This window comes from Nanorana parkeri, unplaced genomic scaffold (genome assembly GCF_000935625.1).
Source record: "Nanorana parkeri isolate BGI_ZX_2015 unplaced genomic scaffold, ASM93562v1 scaffold1061, whole genome shotgun sequence".
In the NCBI taxonomy this organism is placed as follows: domain Eukaryota; kingdom Metazoa; phylum Chordata; class Amphibia; order Anura; family Dicroglossidae; genus Nanorana; species Nanorana parkeri.
This window is the reverse complement of record NW_017307329.1, coordinates 49,173-71,169: the sequence shown is the minus strand read 5'-3', so window position 1 is coordinate 71,169 and position 21,997 is coordinate 49,173. Positions and strand designations below refer to the sequence as shown.

The following is a 21,997-nucleotide window of genomic DNA, read 5'->3' as shown; positions in this document are numbered from 1 at the left end:
TTTTTTTTTTTTTTTTATCAGATATTATTTATTTGTTTTTTCCTTTTCCCTTTCCATACATTGTGAACATTGACAATAAAACCACAACTCAAAACAACTAACAAAACAAAAAAAAACCCAACCTAAGAACAGCAACAGAACGATCCCTGAAGATAGATAGAAAAGTAGGCTGCAGTCCCTACTTTTCTATCTATCTTTATTCTATTTACTATTGCCCATTTCTTTCCTTTTCTTCCACTTATAATATTATATTTTGTCCTCTTAATCCAGGAGGTCTCAAGTCCGACTGATATTCATATTTTCAATCCACCTATTCCAAATTCCCTGAAATTTACCTGACTGGCCCCTCATCCTGTAAGTATGTTCTTCAAACCGAACATATTTACTAGCCTCGGCTTTCCATTCTTCAATTGTAGGGGGATACTCTGATGTCCATTTGACTGCTATTAATCTTCTAGCCAGAAACGGTAGCCTTTTTATTGCCAAAATGCTGTTATAATCTAGATAGTCAGAGTTGAAACCTCCTAGAATACATGTTAATGGGTTAATATCTGCTATATTTCCATATATTCTATTTAAACATTCAATCACCCCTGTCCAGTAACTTTTTAATTTTGGACATCTCCATAATAAATGAATAAGTGTGCCTTCCTGATACTTGCATCTCGCACACTTTGGGTCTGTACGGGCCCTTATTTTATATAAAACCTCCGGGGTTGTGTACACCCTATGTATAATAAATAATTGGGTTAATCTATGTGATAAAGAAAGAGACACATCTTGCACTCCTTGAAGTACTGCCCTCCATGTTTCCTCATCAATTATGCCTATATCCTAAAGCCCAAGTCTTTGACTGCATAGAATGGACATACTTTTGGAAGGTTTTGATTTTGTTTAATTTTGGACCAAAATTTATGAAATGGGTAAAATGACTATACTTGATCCCCAGTACAAGAATTAAAATCAGTAACCAAATATCTTGCCCGTTGCAAAGGGGCATCTGCATAGGTGTCCCCTATCTTCTCTTCTATTTGACTTTGCAATTGAACCTATTGCAATTCTTAACAGGCACAGTAAACATGTGAAAGGGCTTCCAAGGGGATGTCAATTTTGAAAAAACAGCACTCTATGTGGATGATACTCTGGTACTTTTGGGGGAAACTTGAGGGAGAGAAAGAGGTGATGCCTGCCATAGCAGTAGCTTTTCTGGGTTACTTATCAAATGGGATAATTTTGAGAGGTAGAAACACTAGGGCATTCATAGAATACTTTTTTTGTTTTTTTTGTTTTAGGAACCTCAGGTCTTCACAGCAACTACAAAGGGAATTCCACATCTATAAATCTTAGTTCTGCTAATATTTACAGTTAAAACATGATCAGTCTCAACACACATTTTCTCCACTTCACTACACACCTCTCTTGGAGACACTTGTCTCCTCTATATTTATCAAGTGTATAATGTCCCTACTTTATACTACACCTTAAATCATTTGACAACTGCCCTATTCCAAGCAATACCAATAGGCGATGGATCTATGCTCCATTGATAACTAGAGGTGGTGGGCAGAAATATGGGAGGTAGTTCCCACCCTCTCACTTTCTGCCTCAAGTAAACTCACGCCATTGTTAATTCTGCACAGAACATATAGGTCTCCAGAACTACTACATAGATGGGGACTGCATTCAGACACCAATTATTTTAGATATAGTGTATCCCTGGGTGATCTGCTACACATGCTTTGGCAGTGCCCAAAACTTAGCAGATACTGGACAGTGGCGATTGCCTATATATTTGTAGTCTACATTATCCCTTTAAACAGAACCCTATAACATGTATCCTAGGACACATCCAACTTTCTGGAAACTATAATGAAGTGGGAACAGCAATAACCTGACTGCTGTTTCTGGCAAGGAAGTTAATAGCTCAAAAATGGATATCCCCTTACCAGAAATGGCTCCGTATGGTCCAGTATACGCTAAGACTTGAGAATTTAACATCCAAACATAAGGGCTCTACATGCAAATATGATAGCATCTGGGGTTAGTGGGAGTCCTTCATGAACTCTGTCCCACTTGCTCTTAAACTCATTGTTGTCGGAATTAATGGTTTAATTCTAATGAATAATTAGTCGTTTTAGAGGGAGACTTCTTCTGGGGAAAGTCTACATTTACCTTTGTTAATTTGGTGGTGCTTAAGCTTTTATTGCAGTTACTGACTACTTTTTCTATAGACACTGTTATGTTTGTCCGTAAATTGCAGCTTGTTACTGTAACCTTGAGGCTAGGTTTACACCTGGGTGACTCCTGACCGTGCGGCAATTGTGCACAAAACTGCGCGGATTGGTGAGCGGTCACAGAGTCGCCCATCGCGCTGTAGGTGCCATTATTCTCTAATGGCACCCCAACAGCGCAAGGTGGATCGCGGAGTTTCCCGCCACGATTCCGCCCGTGCAATTGAACACGATCGTGGCTAAAAAAGTCATGTGTCGTAAAAAAAAATGGTACTTGTACCTTTTTTAGCGATTGCCGCGTAGATGTAACCCCGTTGAAATCTATGGGGCCATGCAGGAATTGCTGTGTGCACTAGTACATGATCGTGCAGTCCTGGGACGCGCATTGCTCTGAACCTAGCCTAATTGTGGCAGTGAGACAATGAGGCATTTGTTTTGGGAATGGGTGGTTGGTGGAGATAGGGATGGGGATGCTTTGGATGTTAAAAACGCATAAGTCTCTGAATGAAAAAAAATGTAATCATTAAAAATGGTTATTAGAGCTAAGCTTTTTTTTTATTACATGAACATAAATTGAAGATTATTTATATAAATTAATACATTCATTTATGCCTATATAATATGTGTTGAACTTGCCACCTGTGGTCTCCATCATAATCTTATGTGAAAGAGAGACATTGCAGGAGAACAATTGGGTACAGGCACAGCTCGTTGTCTCCCTATAATAGAAAATCTGAACAACGACCTTTAATGCCGGAATTTCCAGGTATTAGTTTAATGACCGCTACAAAATTAAATCTATTAAAACTAAGTTTTAATTAAATGAATATAAGTACAGCTTATATGAAATTGTAGTGATTACGTTTATATATAGTGTAACTATGTTCCCTGTATCTGCTGTATCCCAGTTTGGGCTTACATACTCCTGAATTCTAAAGTCATTTTCTTCTCTCTACTATTTGTGATACAGTGAATTTGTTTAAAGCCGCTGACTGGAATGAAGTCTTCTAAAAAAAGGGAACTTCTTAAGATGGCCGTGAGTGCAATGCTAAAATATATCCATGATGGGAAATTAGGCCAGTAGCAATATGTGCCACTTTGTCAGATAGCAGAATTATCAATCAGCTTGTTTTGCCATGCTGTTTGCTGGCTACTGTGAGAAGGAGGCAATTGTAAAGGCCGTTATAGCACTTTTATGTGAAGTGAATAAGACATTGAACCACTCTCTCGTCCCACAAGCCCATACAGCCAGAAAAAGCCATCTCTTCCTTCAGGTCTTCAATCAGCAGAAAGAGGCTTTAATTGCTTGCTGGAGGGCAGCATTTAGCGTCCTTTCAACCACATCTTTTTTTGATGCATTATTTTCTTCTCTGCAAAGATAAACCTTCATCATGTTTTCAAGATGCTTGAAGCTTTAAAAGCTAAATCGGTACCTATAAATGGTACTTAAAATATATCTATGGCCAATATCTTTTTGGTTTTTTTTTGTTTTGGATAGAGTGGGGAAGGATTAGAACTCCTGTCAGGTTTTACTGCCATCGGAGTCTCTGTTGGATCTCTTAGCTGTGTAGTAAAAAGGTTGTCCCCAGGACAGTAGGTGACTGGAGTGAGCATCACAAACAGAAGTACATTTTGAGTGGACTGCTAAGCACGTCTGTCAGCTTTTTATTGATGTCTGTTTCCTTGCAGATTGCAGATTTTCCCTCAATTCCTCTCTGGTCAATTTTGTCCTCAGCACAGAAAGGGAGGTCTCTAATGCAGCCCCGGATAGCAATAAAATGTGACAGGGGTTTTTATTTTATTTTTTTAAATTTATTATTTTTTATTTCACCTCGTCGTCGTGATTAACCTTAAGATTACATTAGTGGATCCATTTCTTTTTTTAAACAATAAAGGACTTGTCAAAAGCCTTTGTTGTGTTTTTTTAGTCTGGAGTTTTTTTTTAAATTTATTTTAACCCGTTAGTAAATGGGTAGGGGTACAAGTACCTCTACTCATTCACAAGTCCAACGCCCTAAGGCTTGTGGGGAAAAGGCCCTTGTCCCCATCAGCACGGGGACAAGGGGCTTTTCCAGGGGCGACCCTGGAAAAGCACCCTCCCAGTGCCGAGGGCATGTGGTCTGGTATAGCAGGGAGGGAGGGGCCACTCGCTCGTCCCCCCGCCCACCCTTTCCTGCCCTGCCAGGCCTGTGCTTGGCTCAAGGGTCTGGTTTGGGAATTTTAGGGGGGACCCCCACATCTTTTTTTCCCCATTTTGGGGGTGGGGTTCCTACTTAAAATTCCTACCAGACCATAGGGGCCTGGTATGACTTTGGGGAGGAACCTACACATATTTTTTTTTTTAAATGTAAACTTGGGGTCCCTCCTAACATTCCTACCAGACCTATAGGGCCTGGTAGGATTTTTTGGGGGAACCCGACACTTTTTTTTCTTTCTTTTTTTTAAATGGGGTCCCGCTTAACTTTCCTACCAGACCTAAAGGGTACGGTTTGGGAGGGGGACCCCACACTGTTTTTTTTAATTATTTTCTTAACTTTTTTTAATTTTTCTTTTTTTTTTTACATGTGCTTAAATAATTTAAACTTTTTCATTTGTTTATGTTTTTTTTCTATTCTGCTCGCTACCTCCGCTGTAGTGAGCAGAATAGCCGAGCAGAATGCAGCTCGACAGCATTCAGCTATTCATTTACTCCTGTTAGGCCCCTATGAGAATAGGGACGAACGGCAGCGAGTGAGCTGCCGGACCTTCGGCTCATCGATCCAGATGTTGGATCGGCTGAGTCAAACTCCTTCTGCACTTCGGCAGCCGATGTACAGCTGAAATCAGCCGTACAAGGCTGAAGTAAATAGCCGAACCTCCTTCAGCAGCTTTGTGAATAACCCCCTTAGAGATTTCTCATTTTCAGGTTGAAAATCAAATCAATAGGAAAAAATTGCAGAAAATTCAAAAATGGCTTGGCCAGCTGATTTGAAAAATGTTCCAGAGGGCTTGGCAGCAAAAGGGTTAAAGGCTAAGTTTACTTTGTGGACCATGTTTCAGGTTACACCTACAGTTTATTCAGGGTGTAATGTGAAACATGGTCACATCTCAAGTACTGGGGTTTTTTTTTGCAGCCACTGTCACCAATGCTGAGGGTTACTATGCTTTCTCTTCCATGCATGTAAAAAATTCAGCAGAATCGATATTTTTGGGCCTTGAGGTGCGTTACAGGCCATTCTTGTTGAATGTTCTACCTAACTTGATGCATTGTGCTTGAAAACAAGCTGCTATTATGCAGCCCTCTGGAAGTGCCTAGGGCCAAACTTGAGAAAAGCTATACATTTCAAGTTGACCATCACTGCTTTCAAATGTATGTCCAGCCAAAACTTGTTTCTTAGTTTTGAATAGTGTGTCGAAGGGCTAAAACCTCTATCAGGTTTTCACTGCTATATGGGGCTCCGTTAGAGAGCTTCTCCTTCGCTTCCTGTCCTGCTGACAACAATTTACTAGACAGGAAATGAGGCAACTTATTGGCAACAACACATACATAAATAAAAATGCTTTCTTCACTACAGTAGGGAAAGGCTTGAACCCCTATGAGATTTTTATTTCTGCCTCTGTCCCTGTTTCTGATTTTCCCTCCCTTCCTGTCTGCTGAAACTGTTGTCATGAGTACAGGAAGTGAGCTCCAAATGGCAGTAACATTTTTAGTTATAATCTTTCCTCACTCTTTCCAAAACTAGAAAATGTTTCGTTTTTGTCTTGACATATACTTTAACCACCTCCCGGCCAGCCGTTGTAGTTGGACGTCCGGCCGGGAGCTTCTTGAATGTGAGTGGCCGTCAAAAGACTGCCTGTTAGCCCTGCCCACTTGTGCGCGCCGCCACATGGCGTGCACGAGCGGGAAACTCAAAATGTTTCATTTTAAATTTTTACCCAAGCACCTACATTCAACATGTTTCCAAACAGCCCCCTCCAACTCTCTCCGCTTCCCTAAACTTCTTGTCCAGTACAAGATCACAAGGGGCAGAGAACAGTCTCCAGCAGCTGTCCATCTACTATTGGCGAAAGAAGAAAGGTGGAAGGAGTTGGGGGAAGCAGAAAGTAGGGCAGTGGCCTACTTTCCAGCTGATTCTACAGGAAACCAGCTGATTCTACAGGAAACCAGCTGATTCTACAGGAAACCAGCTGATTCTGCAGGAAAATAAAACTTGTAGACATCAAGGAGCAGAATCCATTGGAAGTGAAATAGCTAAAAAAACATTCTAACTTTTATATAATTTTAAAGATATTAAGTATTACTTTGAATTTCATCTGGTATTCTGACTAGTTGGTACAATTTCTCTTGGTAATGCATTCATGCCATGTAACAAACATATAATAGAAACTCCCACATGTGTAAAGGGAGAAATAAGCTTTTTATCCTTTCCAATCAATTCAAAGAAGACCTGCTGTCCTTGTCATTGTTGCCCTTTAAAAGCTCAAATAAAGCTTTAACTAAATGACAGCATTTAGTATAAAAAAAAAGTGTAGCTGGAATGTCATGCCGGCCTGCTTTGCTGCTGCTATCTCTGGACAATGTGGCTTAGCGCAGCTTGATTGATTGTTCAATTACCCTCCAATGCAATAAAAGACCTCAGAGACCAATAGTGAGTTGCGGGAGGGGGTGGCCTTTGCTGAAGTTGAGAGTTACATAATAGGGGACCTTGAGTTTTAAGTTGTTCCCAGGTCACTTGGGCGGATGTGTAAGGTTACCAGCAGCCTGCTTAGGGTCACTGAATCTCTTTTTTTCATTCACGCTACCAGACCCTTTCAGGGTTTTCCAGCAGGTCACTGCAAATTAAGACATTGTATACTCACCTTTTCAAGGCTCATTTCTTCTACTTTTCCAGTGTTTCACCCTAGGAAAGCCTCTTCCAAATTTGACACTTTCAGTAGTATTGGATATGTGTCCCCTGCAATATAACAAAAGGAAGGAACCAATGCAGCAAGGGACACAAAAATCCAACATTCCCAGGAAGGTCATATGTTGAAGAGGTTTTCTGAGGCTGCAGTGGTGTACTATAGGAGAGGTAGAGGAAATTGGCCATTTCTGTTGGCCAGAGGTCAGATTATGCTGTCTTCGATTGCAGGGATCTGCTGGATTAGAACATTAAGATGTCCTAGCAGAGACATCAAAGAGGCTTTCAACTTTTTTTGAAATTGGAAAACCACAGACATAGCTTCAAAGGAAAGGGTTATCACTTACCCCTCACTAGCTACGCTGCCTGAAACATCTTCAGCATTCTCAAAACATTAGTTGTACCAGGTTCCTGGTACCTTGCTGCTCCCTATGGATACCACCTCTGGCCCCTATGTTTGCAAGTGTGAAATGCTGAAGATTTTTTAACAAGCCTAGCTCGAGAAGACATCGGAGATTAGCGTCAGGTGGACGAGTCATTTTAATTAGTCAGTCTGGAGTGCTGAGTTTCTTTTTAAGGCTGGGTTCACACCTAGGTGTATCGAATATGCATGTTTGTCCCCCCTTTTCGTGCGAATCGTGGTAAAGAAACGCGCGACAAGCGCGTTTCCGAGGGCTACCTGGTTGTATCCCAATGGATACGCGCGGCAAATATGCCCCAAAGAAGCTCCTGTACTTCTTTGGGCGTAGGGCGTTTTGCAGCGCGTTCCTATGTGCTGTAAAACGCCCAGGTGGGAACCATGCCCATAGGCAATCATTGGCTTTCACATGTTGAGCGTTTTACAGCGCGTAGGAACGCGCTGTTAAACGCCCAGGTGTGAACCAGGCCTTAGAAATCCCAACATGCTTTTGCAACCAATTGCCTTCGGTGCACCCTATAAACGTTTATTTGTAAAATAAAGATTTTATACTAACACCAAAAAGAACACTACAAAACATAATTTTCTAAACTTCAAAACTTTAAAAGAAAATCTTAAAATGAAATTGACCCTGCACCATTCGTTTCCCTTTAAATACTGCAGTGTGCTTTCGACTTTAGATCAGCATAGAGATGAATTATCTCTACAGAGACCTGAGCGAACACTCGTCTTCCGTGCAATATTTTTTCCTTTAGAAACAAAAATCAATTTTAGCCCTTTTGTAACATGGCCCTATAAAAAGAAAAAACAAGAACATAATCCTCAAAAGTTTATTTAAAAAACAAACAACATCTATACATCAGTATTTTCTAAAATAATGTCAAAGCTGCATTAATAAGCTTGTGAACTTTTTAAAAATATTTTTGTTTTATAATTAAATTGACTTAAAAACATTATACCATATCTTTAATAAATGAATGTTAGTACTTTATAATTTTCTCTTCTCTCTGGCAAGTTCAAAGTGCAGAACTAACAAATCCTCCATGGAACAAAGTTTATCTCAGCTTTTTTAGTCCTGACAGAAACACATTTACATTTTTATTCATTAATATTACAAACATCAGGATCACGCAGAGATGCCTCGTTTTAAAAAAAAAAATTGTTTTCTTTAAACACATCTTTACTGCAGCCCTTTAAATATTTCTCATCTGTAAAGGAATTTTTAATAGAATATTTATGCCATATACAGTAATTCTGCAGAGTGCGCTCAAGATCTCCGCAATTCCCTGAATTAGATAACTAAGCCCAGCTTTATTGCCTTTAAGTGTGATCTACGAGGTGTTTATGGGTCCAACAGGTTGCAATTATAACTTAAACACCAATCGTCCCCATTAAGATTCTAATCAGAGCTGAAGGGCAACGTGCAACAAAAGGGCAAGCGAGCAGAGCTGATACGGCGATGCCATCCTGCGATCTTCGGGGATGGAACAGACGGGAGGTCTGTGGAAAAATAAAGAGGCTCTAAGGGAGGCAATTAGGGTTCTGGCAGACAGAGCACAGCTAAATAATTTACGCTGATTGCTGGGGGAAAAAAAAAATAACAGCTGTTCAAATTTAGTATGAAGATTCGTACAATGACAAAGCTGCCAGGGCTTGTGAAATGATTTATCAGGGAAGAAGAAATAAATAAGAGTTGCTGACAACTGCACCCATGGTTCATCAGCTTAATCCAGCGTATCCAGCTTAAGGATCTGTTACATAGATTTCCTGTTACTTATTGATAACAGTTCCAAACAAAAGTGAGGGAAAATCTCCAACAGCAACACAGAAAAGAAATACATGCTTCTTTTAGTAGAGTAGAAGCAGGCTAGAACCCCTGTCAGATTTATTTATTTTTTTTGCTGTGTGTTTGTCCCTGTAACTTTTCCCTCATTTCCTAGAGAAACAATTGGCAGAAGAACAGGAAATGAGGGTATATCCTTCAAGAGCCCCGGACAGCAGTAATATCCAACAGGAATTCTAATCATCCCCCACTCTATACAAAATTAGAAGAAAAAATAAAGATTTTGGCTTGGCATACACTATAATTTTGGCAGCTCCTGTAGTTCTCATTGTTGCCATTTTCATATCATTAGACATGCCAATTCTTCTGAATTTGATGGCAGACTCATGCTTTGTCAGTGAATAACTACACAAGAGTATTGGCATTTCTCCCTCTCTTGTTGGTATAATGGATGCCCTTAGCATTGCCCCAGAGTGGTAATGTTATTTTATTAACAAAGATGCACACACTAGGTTTTGCTTCTGCTCAATATTCTCAAAGCATTTTGTGTGGTTATGTGTCCTGTAATGTTTTCAGAACTGCAGAGGTTTGGAAATGCCAGGCCAGGGAGGACCCCCCTTGACAGCACTGCGTTAGGGAAGCAGTGATAACATAGACTATACCACTTTTCTGTTTCAATTCCTTTTTGATTAATTTTCCAAAAATGCATAAATACAAAACAATTAACCCTACATTGTACAATTATTTATTTAACAATGTAATCCACCATCCTTTCATTCCAATTATGGCATATATTGCCGAAAATTGTTCATCAAGTTCTATAGTCTACACTTCTAACACATCCTCAACCCCACAGCTGACCAGGGACATGCGGTCAGGGGAGGCAGAGCCTCACCTAGTATTATGAAGAGAAAAGGTGTCAGCTTCAAGTCTGAAGCTGACAGCTTTTTCTCCATTCTGAGCGGCTTGTAACAGGTTACACAGCAGGGAAAGCCTCCCCAATGTGTAACCTGTCATGGACGGAGCACTGACTGTTAATTACAGGCAGTGCTGCATCCGGCTTTTGACAGGTAGGTTACACAGTAGCAGGCTTCCCCACTGCTTCTGTAACCTAACTTGGTGAGGCAAGAGCTGTCACAGCCTCTACTCTGTGCTAGAGGCGTGAGCTCTGTGGATGGCTTGGACCAATAGCAAAGCGCCATTGGTCCAAGCTGTCCAATCAAAAAAAATAAAACAAAAAAAAAGTAAGGACATCGATCTCAATGCCTCACCAGTGAGGAGCAAGTGAGGGACAGGGAGGCTCCTCGCTGTCTCCTCCCTTCCTCCTCCCCACACAGCTAGGTTACTGAGCTGGGGCGGAGCTTTGGTGGGACGTGAGGGAGCTTCGGAGGGCTTGGGATGCTTCACCCAGCACAGAAGGCACAGCACGTCACTCCATCTGACATTACTAAGCAAAACTAACATAATAAAAAAAAAAAAAGAAAAAGCAAAGTTTTCTCTCTCCCTTCCCCTCCAGTCCTCCATCCTCCCCCTCTTTCTAATGTGATAAACCATACTCTGTAATCCCATATCCTTGTTTCCTCAACTCAATAACATAGGCATATAATTTACTGCCCAGGGAGACCACATTTTTAGGAATTTTTTGATCTTGTCATTTGTTATTGCCCATCATTTTTCATTTACCACATACCAGATTATTTCATTTTTAACTTGATGTATCTTTGGAATCCCAGCCTTCCATAATCTCCCCAATATTTGTTTTGCTGCTGTAAATATAAAAATGACTAATCTGAATCGCGATGTACTACATCCCTTTGGTTTTAGGTTTAATAAGGCCTCCCATGCACTATACCACTTTTACCTAGAATCGTATAGACATTCTCCCTAACAAGGCTGTGTCTTTGGTAACTTGACAGTGTAACACACAGCTTTTCCTCCAATGCCAAAAGGCAAACCAGTAAGGTTGTTAGATGTATAGCCACCATGTTTTGAAGGTAATTCACCTTCTTCAGGGCTAAGACACGTAAAAGAATACATATACATTATATATTAGAGGTGCAACGAAATGGAAATTTCAAAACGAAACCGAAATTTAAAAAATTGTCAGGCCGTAACCGAAAATGCTTTTTTTATGTAAATGTTTTCAAATTTTTCAAATATTTGTATTTATTTCTTATAAACTTTTAAATTTTTTATTTATTAATTTTTTATTAAATATTTTTATTTTTTACTTTACTTTTAGGGGCTTTGGGGCAATATTAGGGGTCTAAACAGACCCCTGATATTTCCCTTTTAAAATAGAAAAAGAGACTGAGGACACAGAGTCCTCTATCTCTTTTTCTGTATCCACTGTTATCAATGAACAGGAATCCTCTATACTGAGTGTTCCTGTTCATTCATAACATGAGGACAGAGTATGTGTACTATAACCACAATTATGAATGTATAGGAGGAGATGTAGCTCACTCCCGTTCATTCATAATTGAGGATATAGTAAGCATACCATGTCCTCAATTAGGTACAAACACTCAGCGATCACTGATCACTGACTGCTTGTACCTGCTCTCCTCTCTGACATGCTGTCAGAGGAGGCTGAGCGAGCGGTGTAGGGAGGAGAGCCCAGCCTCCTGTGACAGCGCGGGCTATCTCCCCCCACACACCGCTCTGCCGGACTGTGATAGGAGGCTGAGCGGTGTGGGAGGAAAGACGCCGGTCGCTCACAGCGCTCTCCTCTCACAGCGCTCGGCCGGCTGTCACACTTTGTCTCCTCCCCGCTGGGATACAGAGCAGCGCCCAGCGGGGAGGAAAGAAAGCAGATATGCACCAATGTATAGGCAGGAAAATTGCACTTTTGGCATTTAGCCAAAAGTGCCATTTTCGGCCGATATATCGGTGCATCCCTAATATATATAATACATAAATACACATATTTAATGACATCTCTGTAACATTACAGTCTGTCTTATAGCAAGTTGATCTCTCTGATAACACAGCACTCTCTCTGGTGACATAGCAATACAAATATAGTTGCTCCATTATGACCCTCTACCCCTGATAACTCTTTACAGTCTCTTTAATATAACAGTCTTTCTGATAATATGTTGGTCTTTGGCATAAAGTGCAATTTTGGAAAAAGATTTAGGGTGTCTGCCACTGCAGGCTTCTTTTAAAAATGCTTGTTTCCAAACTTTCTGTCCTTGATATTTTTGAGTCACAGAATCTGAACAAGCATGCTGTAAATGAGCATCAGAATAGTGTCAGATTTCCTTATCTAGTTAAGCTGGCCATACACTGTTCCATTTCTTTTGTTCAACCTGCAGGCTGAACAAAAAAAATAAAACAAATTTGTCCATCAACTTTTGCGAGCCACCATCAGAATACCCGAACAGAGCTCATTGACAGTTGATCGAGGGATGCCGGCCGAAAGGGTGCTAACCTAAATTTCATCTGGTTCCCGAAGAACCTATCGAAACTTACATATTGTGTGGTCATTTACTCTTTCTATGTCTGGGGTTGAAAACGCTGAAGCCAAATGTGATGGTTAGCAATGGCAGCCTACTTAAGTCTCTTGTGAAAGGTCTGCTTGATTGATGGAACCATTATCATTGTGATCCAAGAACCAAAGAAGGGTATTTCGTAGGCTTTCTCCAGTATTACTGCAGTCTGTGTGATAACCCGACAGTCCTTTATTAATTTGGCAACATTATTTTGTAATATATAATATGACTGTTTACTATGACCATATGTTCTTAACCAGTTGCAAACGCAACAGTTTACACTGACATTTTTTCCCCAAGCTGTGAATAGTTCATAGACCTTTGTGAAGAGCCACAACCCTTTTAGAGTGAAACCCCATTGCAAACAAACCGTGTCCATTATTAGTAGCCATAGTGCACTGTGATAACAGCTTTAAATATTATTTTTTTCTAAATCAGATCCAAATATAGGCATGTCTGTCGCATTGAAGGAGAATTGCACCACATTTTTCTATATAAAGCACATTCTGGAAGAATATTCTTGGACTCTCTGAACTCCGGTATTATGTGTTGACACATTACATGCAGCACACCTCATTATTTCTCTATATTTTTACACTGCTACTTGTTTCACTGTGTCTGTTAGAAGGTCTGGCAAAACACATCCATTTGATCACTCTGTTCCCCACTGAGACCACTCTCGCCATATCTATTCCTTGAAAGTCAAACACATCTCCTAAATTATTAAAGGAGTAAAGCTTTAATGTCTGCCACAGCACCCCTGAGGACTGTAAGCAAAAAGTTTATACAGTTGTTCTTGGTGATTTTTTTCATCATTCTTTTTTTAAACATTAGGAGGAGGAAATATTGATCTGCAGAGGTGGGTAAGCAAGCTGTGCGGCAGTGAAAGAAGGATTATTTTTGCAATTCGCTCAGAAAATAAATAGATGTAGTTCATTTAATATGATGGAAGCACTATGGGTGTAAAGTTCCATGTCACTAAGCAGGAACATCTTAGACAGCTTACATAAGTTTTAAGAAATTAATATGTATGTCAAGGAAAAACTTATTTTAGAAAGTTTTAGATAATGTGGGGGAAAGATTAGACCCTCTGTCAAGTTTTTACACTGGTGAGAATCACACTTGCTTGTCCTGGTGACCACTGCCACTGAGATGATGAGTGAGAATCCAACATTTTTACCAGAGCCAAGGATGAGAGTAAATCATGTAATGGGGACACCTCTTCCAGTGACAACTGTCTAAGATTAACAATGCTGTCGAGATCCACCAAGCTGCGTGAGTGACAGCTGGCTCTGCCTATCTAGAGGCAGAGCCAACTGTACCCGCCCCCTCCCCATCCGTTCCTCCAGTCAGCGCTGGAGGATCGTAGTGGGGGGGGAGGGAATCCCTGCAGGAAGCTGTGACTGACGGTCACCGCTCTCTGCAGGGAGATGATCGACAAGTGAGCGAGCGACGGTATGTGTTCGCTCACTTCCAGAACTATTGAGCCGATGTTTGACAGTTTCATTGTCACACGTCAGCTCGAACTATGAGGATGAGTGATTTTCACTCCCCTCATAGTTCTCCTTTAAGTAATCAGTCATCAGTTGGATTTTCCATCATGCAGGACAGTCTTTGTGTGGGTTGCTTTCCAGTTATCATTTGCCTTATTAAAGGCTTCTAGTTGTGTACTCCAACTGATTCTTCAATTGCTGCTGAGTTTGAAGTATCAGAAATAAGGATTAGCACTTCTAAATCAGAGGCATTATATGCTAATGTGGACCGCATACCACACTGATGTATGTCCAGTGCTGTAACGCCAGTCCTTCGGGCACACTGGGACGGAAAATCCAATTATAAATCCAAAAGTGCAATGGTACAAAGGAACTCATAAAAAGGAGACTAATGAAATTTAATAAAAGCTTGGATAGTTTCTGAAGTCCCTTGTGCCACTTTTGGATTTATAATTAAATCCGAGGCCATGGTACACTCTCAGAAAAGAGTGTTACCATAGTCATATAGAGATCATTATCTGCTGTGAAAAAGTGTAGATAAAACTAGGGACTTTGTCAACTGTTACAGTTTTGAGGACAGTTTGCCAAGGAGTGTTTGTCTTAGCAGTCGTCCACATGCCTATGCTCATCTGATGTTATGAGCTATAAGTTATTACTCAACAAAGAGTAGATCCCCTGCTTCTCCGAATCGAGAAGAACTAGTTTATTCCAGGCACATGCAATTAGAGTTATAGTCTTACCTCCACTTTCCTGGTACAGGAGCTGTAGAGGGTGTCTACATAAGACTGTGCAGTCCAAGAATTAAACCCAGTAACATAACAGAGCTGGAGGGACATGCCAACTGCGTTCCTTAGCGCTACAAGTCTGTGTGAGGACAGTTGTGCAGAGAGGGGTAGCTGTTACTCAGCTATGCTATCACAGAGCACTGGAGGGCAAGCAGCATATTTACTGAGAGAAAAGGATATTTTACAAAGAAATTAGACTTCAGTTGGGCATTCAAGTTGTGAGAAGGCCTTACAATTTTGTAATAGCATTATTAGTGGGCTAAGTCAGTCACTGATTTCTTATCTCTTGTAGTTCCAGCCACTGGGCTGCTGTTCCTCTCCAGAGGAATTCAACATGGAGAATAGGAATCACTTGTAGTTGCTGCAACAGGTGTGCAGGTCTGGGAACTCCGCTATGAAGATTTCCCTGAACAACACAAGAAAACCCTTCAGTCAATACATATATCAGTGTCACAGAGTTCTGTAGACCCTCTGTGTTGCAAGGGCAGATGTTAAAGCAGTGTAAGTTCTCTTAAAAAGAGTCACATTTGAAAGTAGAAGAGTCAATAGGCTGATGGCTAGGTCATGGGAAAGAGTCCAATTTCAAGACAGACAGGCAGAGCTCAGACTGCCATCCCTCCCAACTGTCCCCTGATTTGAAACCAAATCCCTTTGTCCCTCTTTCATCTTCAGTTCATCCTCTTTTTGGTCTGGTGTACAGATATCAATAAAAAGGTACTAGTTAGCTACCAAAAGTGTTATTCCGCACTAAAACATTTATCTCATCTCAAATGTCTTGTTTGTTATTTCAAAAAGCCAGTATAAAGGAAAAGAAATGGTGTAAAACAATTTAACCAATTGTTTTTTGGTATGTAGATTCTTAATGATTCACAAGTGGAATACACACAGTCCAAACAGTTCATACGACATTCAAGGCAAGGACAGTCAGACAGAAGTCAGAGGCAGAGAAATCTATCCATGGCATTAGCAAACCCATGTATCATGGCCCTAGGTGGACATTTTAAATTCCCTTTAGAGGTATTGAACAAGGGTCAGGTGTGCACAGAAGAAATCAGAGCTACAGTGACAACCAGCAGGTGGTGAAGGTTCATGTCTAAGTATTACATTCAGCATCTACTAAAGCAAAGAGAAAAATATAATTTGTTGGTTGATGGGCCTGTTAATGCAAATGGTCCTCTATTTCTTCCAGTGGATCCCAGTTGTCATGTTTAGTGATGGGCTCAGGCGTGTTCGCAGCACCACGTGCCTAGCCTGCCAGCAAGCTGACAGCGCCGCAGCGCTAATCACAGGCACGGAGACATTTCCAGATCTCTGCAACTGCGGACCGGGATAATGTCTCAGTACCTGTGATTGGCGCTGTCAGCTTCCGGGCGGGCTCGGCACGTGGAGCTGACAACATGCCCAAGCCCATCACTAGTCATGTTGGCCACATTGGTGTGCAGATATACAATGGATGTATTTTTTTCCATTTGTGTTTAGCTTTGAGAGGCTTCTGCAAACACTGAAAGAATGTACCGAAGCTCCTTTACTGGTACAGTTTAGAAGACTCAACTAATGTCACAGTGCTTCAACTACTAGAGTTCTAGTAAAAATAATTAAAAAACAGATGGTGGCATGATTTCTGCTTTGAGAAGGTGAAAATGAAGTATTGATTTGTAGTCACTTATCTGTGATCTAAAGCATCTGTTTTTCTCTTTCAGAGCATCTGAAAAAGCGTCTGGAAAAATACATGGTGAATTTCCCAAAAGTAAGAATAGTCCGCACCAAGAAGAGAGAAGGTTTAATTCGAACTCGCATGCTGGGAGCCTCTCTGGCTATTGGAGAGGTCATCACTTTCCTCGACTCACACTGTGAAACCAATGTAAACTGGCTTCCACCTCTGCTTGGTAAGAATACCAAATATATTCCAGAGCAAATATACCCTGATGTTTAACACGCAATGTTTTCCCCACCCGCCCCCACCATGCCTACCCTATTCCCATGTCAATAAATGCCTAAGCATTTAGTCATGGGATCTCTGCTAAACAGTGTAAAGCATAATTACTGTGCTAAACTACTAAGCAAAAAGTATAGCATGTGTATATAACATGCAAATATAACTTCTCACATATACATATAACTAAGGTATGAATGCATCCAGTTTAATTTCCTACTTTCTATCTAATCAGCTGGTACTTTTTCTTGTCGCTAGCAATTGCTTACTTCAGCTCAGATTATACTTGTTGACTAATCACACATTTCCCATTTTGCTAATTGCGTGGCTTCTTCAGGGGATATAACTCTATTGAGGTGTTTTAGATGTGATATTTGTGGCAGTCAGCTATGAAGGGTGCTCCCAATGTACGATGCTGACTATTTGTAACTGAGCCCTGGTTCACACCTAGGCGTTTTTGAGCAGTTCGGAAGGCGCTTTTAACTGCCCAACACAAGAAATCCCATGATTTTTAATGACCCTGGTTCACACCTGAGCAGAAAAACGCATAGCAGGAAAACGCCAGACGCCTGAAAAGATACAGGAGCTTCTTTGGGCAGTTAAAAGCGCTTTTCCTCCCCATAGACTTAATTTGAAATGGCCAAAAACGCGCAACAGAAGCATGTTGCACATTTTCGTGAGCATTTTTGCGCTTTTATATGCGCGTTCTTCCTTTGCCAACCATGGTTTATGAGCTGCCAATCAAAACGCGGGTCTTCATGTTCGCACGTTAAAAAGTGCATACAAATGTGCAGAACGCGCATGCAAATAACCGCATGCTGCTAACGCGCGTACAAACGCGCAAAAACTGTGCCGCCTATGTGTGAACCACGGCTAAAGTGTATCTTTAGCCCTGAACACATTTAATATATTGCAGCTTACCAAATCCTAAATCTTAGATTTCCTTTTTCAGGCTCTTTATTTTTATCTGGGGATCCGGCCAGTAACACACTTCCTCTCTTGGGGTGGCTCCACTCTAAGCAGGAGCAACGGAGACGCTCTCGCACACCAAGATTGTTAACCTGTGGAGACGATAATGTTAGATGCGCTAGCAGATTTTGAAGGAAGTTACGGAAACAGTTTTTTGGTTTTCCTGTTAGGATAAAGGTCTACTTAAATGAATACAAGCTAACCATTGTAAGCACCCCTGTCAGTGTTAAAGGGTTTGGCTCTGTTCACACCTAGGCGTACCGAATATGCGCGTTTGTCGGTAAAAAACGCGCGACAAACACACGTTTCCGAAGGGCTACTTGGCTGTATCCCAATGGAAACGCGCTACAAAAACGCCGCAAAGAAGCTCATGTACCTTTTTAGGCGTAGACCGTTTTGTAGCACGTTCAGACGGGCTGAAATACGGCAAGGTGTGAACCATACCCATAGAAAACAATGGGATTTTTATGTTTGAGCGTTTTGTAGAGTGTTCGTAGAGCGTTGAACGTGCTACAAAACATACAGGTGTGAACCAGGCCTTTGTCTCAACCCTCTATCTGCCACTTTTGCTGGACAGTTTGGTCTCTTACAGGAAGTAGAAAAATAACAAACTTATTGGACAGATCACTGGGTGAAAATAAATGAGATAAATAAAACAAATGCATCCACCACATCTAAGAACTGCTAAGCCACAATATATATATTTTTTGTTTTTGTTTTAGGGTTTAAATAAGCTTTAAGTCCTGCCCATTTGGATCAGTTGTATGGCTTCACATACGCCCCAGAGCATTGCTCATGTGGGGGAACATCATGCTCACCACCCTATGCCATACCCACTTGCTATCAGATTACCATTGCAGCTTAAACCAGTGTATCAGATGTACAAAACAGAAATAAATAGAGCTATGAGCTGATAAAGATGACAGGAAAAAGTACCAGGAGATTAGAGGTTTTACCAACAACCCTCCTCCACTGCCTGCATGTTGTTACATTGCTCAGAAGGGGGACAACAGTGCAATGATTTCACTGCAGGAGAATCTGTGTTGACACCCTGTTGAACGAAGTTCAGTAACAGAGGTCTCCTCCCCACCTCCACCCTGTGTACAGTAAAAAGAGAAGCCGTATAGTGATAAGCTCATCTCACTATGCTTTCCTTCTATCAGCATGATCCTTGCATTGCAGCACTCCTGATTGGCTGCTTGTGCTTCTTCTCCCTCCCAAGTCTGAGCTCTGCTGTGCATCAAATTTAGGAGTTTGCATTTAAAAAACATGATGTATTAATGAATACAGAGCTGCATTCATTTTTGTCTTTCTTATTTGCCTGAAGTTCAAGTACCGTATTTTTCGCTCCATAAGACGCACTTTTTCCCCCCCAAAAGGCGGGGGGAAATGTGTGTGCGTCTTATGGAGCGAATCCCTATCACCCGACGCCCGAGACATGCAGTTTCTGGCGACGGGCGTAGTTTTTTGTACATTTAGCCCTGCTAAAGCAGAGCTAAATGTACAGTAGGGGCCACTGCTCGTTTAATCCAGGTGATCTAATCAGATCACTTGTATTAAAACCGAGCAGCGGCGGCGATCGACATCACCATAGAGCCCCTAGAGCAGACGAAGAACGGACGTTCTTCGTCTGCTCTGTGTGATCGCTGAGACCGTGGCGCTGTAATCAAAGCGCCACCTGTCTCAGCGGTCACTAACTGCAGCTTTTGTCACAGAAACTGTGACAGAAACTCCGGTCTGTTCAGTGCTCCATAAGGCGCACCGGACCTGCCTGCGTCCTATGGTCCGGTGCGCAAAATACGGTATTTCAAGTATTTTCTTATTGCATACGTGCCTGTATTAAGCTGGTGTTTTTCATTTGTGCTTACACTCACACGTTACAATATTATTATTATTATTTAAATACAGAATTTATATAGAGCCAACAGTTTGCGCAACGCTTTACAATATAAACAGTAATAATGCAAAATATGTGCTCGTTGAAAATGCTTTATGGCTTTCCTTTAACACTGGCATGCTTTACACAGATTTCCTTACTCTGTGGCCAGTTACAGAGTACTCATTGTCCATCTCTGGAGTATGGTCAATGTGAGGATGAACAGCAGAGAGCTGGCATTTGTCACTTCCTTGCTTTTTATGGCTGAGTGTCTGACCTAAATCCTGTGCTACAAGGGAGATCATGTACAAACAACTCACTGCATTTTTTCCAGCACTTACTGTGATTACAGTTTTGGACTTGTTTAAAAATGAATTGTCTCTTCTCTTGCAGACCGTATAGCTCAGAACCACAAGACGATTGTATGTCCCATGATTGATGTCATCGACCACGACCACTTTGGATATGAGACACAAGCGGGAGATGCCATGCGGGGGGCCTTTGACTGGGAGATGTTTTACAAGAGAATCCCAATCCCTCCTGAGATACAAAACCCTGATCCCAGTGAGCCTTTTGAGTGAGTTTTTTTTTATACATATATACACACCATAATACATAAGTATACATCTATTTCTTTTATGGTACTGCATGTGCAGGCAGTAGATATAGATATGCGAAAACAAACAAAAAGTTACCAAATAGGTAAAAACGTACCTCTGTCTCCGCCGTTCGCTCTCATCTGAAGATTCTCGAGTGGCCGAGAAGGATCATGGGGTAGAGATCTTCGGCTGGGAGAAGAGGAAAGACACTGTGTAAGTCAATGCACACATCTGGCAGTGTGCACACAGACAGACACCGGTGGACATAGAAGTGACCGGCACCAGCGCTGGAGGGACTCCTGAAAACTCCTGGAAAGAAGAAGATGATCGAATCAATTGGCATCATTTAAAGTAAGTCCTTAAAGCAGCAAGTGGGGGGTTGAATGTGATTTTATTGTCACTTTCATACACAGGGTGATGTTTGAGAAGATTTATTAAATATGCTTAGTTAAAATGAACATAAGTGAATGAAAAACAGGAAAGTGTTTTGCTATTTAGGTGACTCGTGCTAGTTGATTTTTTGTTTCTGATTGCTTTAGATTTGAATGTTAGCTAAATTATTTTTGGCTGTAATTGGCATATTTGCTAAACAATCGTTTTGCAGTATCCCATACCAGTACACCATTAGTGTGCTTTCTCTGCTTATAGCCCAACCTCATCTCAAAAGAAGAAAAGAAAAGCTTACACTGCAATATATACTTCTCCCTGGAGCTGTCCCCTGCAGACAGTCCTCTCTGACCTCTTGCTTCTGCTCCTCTTCTGGGTTAAGGGCAGGTTCACACCATTTTCTGGACTAGATCTGGACCAGATCTGGAACCCAGTGCATTGCTTTTTGCCACCTTTTTACTGCGATTTTGCTGCATTCAGGAGGTTTATGGGGGGTTTTTTTTATCTTACAGGTGCGTTCCAGTATGCATTTTTTCAGTGCATTCCAGACCAGACAAAATAAGACAAGCGGTATTTGTCTGGTCTGGTCTGGAACGGACTACGCTGCTGTGAACAGAGGCCTGGATGTGGTGTGAATGGGCCCTAAATTATGTCCAGTATCATTCAACCCACTTCCTTTGAGCCCAGACAGTCATGCATTTTTGAGTTGGTGATTGTCTGGGCTTAACGGAGAATTCTGCAGAAAACAGTGCTTACACACAACATTCTGTGTCTTATTGAGGACCATTGAAGCTAGAGAATTAGTAAAGGGACCCTACTTGTCACATAGTTGGGCTTTGACAGACCATAGTAAAGTAACATTTGATGCTTTTAGGAGTTGCTATTCTTTGCACTGCCTTAGCAAATAAGACCGGTGGTGTGGATTGGGTTGTTTTAAAATGTAACTTCTGCTCAGAAAATGAAAAAAAAAAAGTCTCCTTTTGGTGAGTTTCCTACATTGCAAGGGTTTTCAGCAAACTTTTACTGAGTCTTACCTGCGGCAGTTTAAATTGAAACTCACTTGCACTAACCTCCTGCTATAGTCACATGATCAGTCTCAGTGTTATAACATTCTCAACACTGTGTGGAACAGCAGTAAGACAATTT

The 21,997-nt window shown here is 41.2% G+C and overlaps 1 protein-coding gene across 3 annotated transcripts in view; it reads left to right on the top strand.

Moving 5' to 3' along the window:
- Nucleotides 1-21,997, top strand: part of GALNT10 (polypeptide N-acetylgalactosaminyltransferase 10) — a 208,357-nt gene that overhangs the window by 148,515 nt on the left and 37,845 nt on the right. For all 3 annotated transcript variants that reach the window (XM_018567554.1, XM_018567553.1, XM_018567555.1), the window contains 2 exons: nt 16,788-16,973; nt 20,259-20,442. In XM_018567554.1, coding sequence (XP_018423056.1) covers nt 16,788-16,973; nt 20,259-20,442 — 370 coding nt within the window. The remainder of the gene's footprint in view (nt 1-16,787; nt 16,974-20,258; nt 20,443-21,997) is intronic.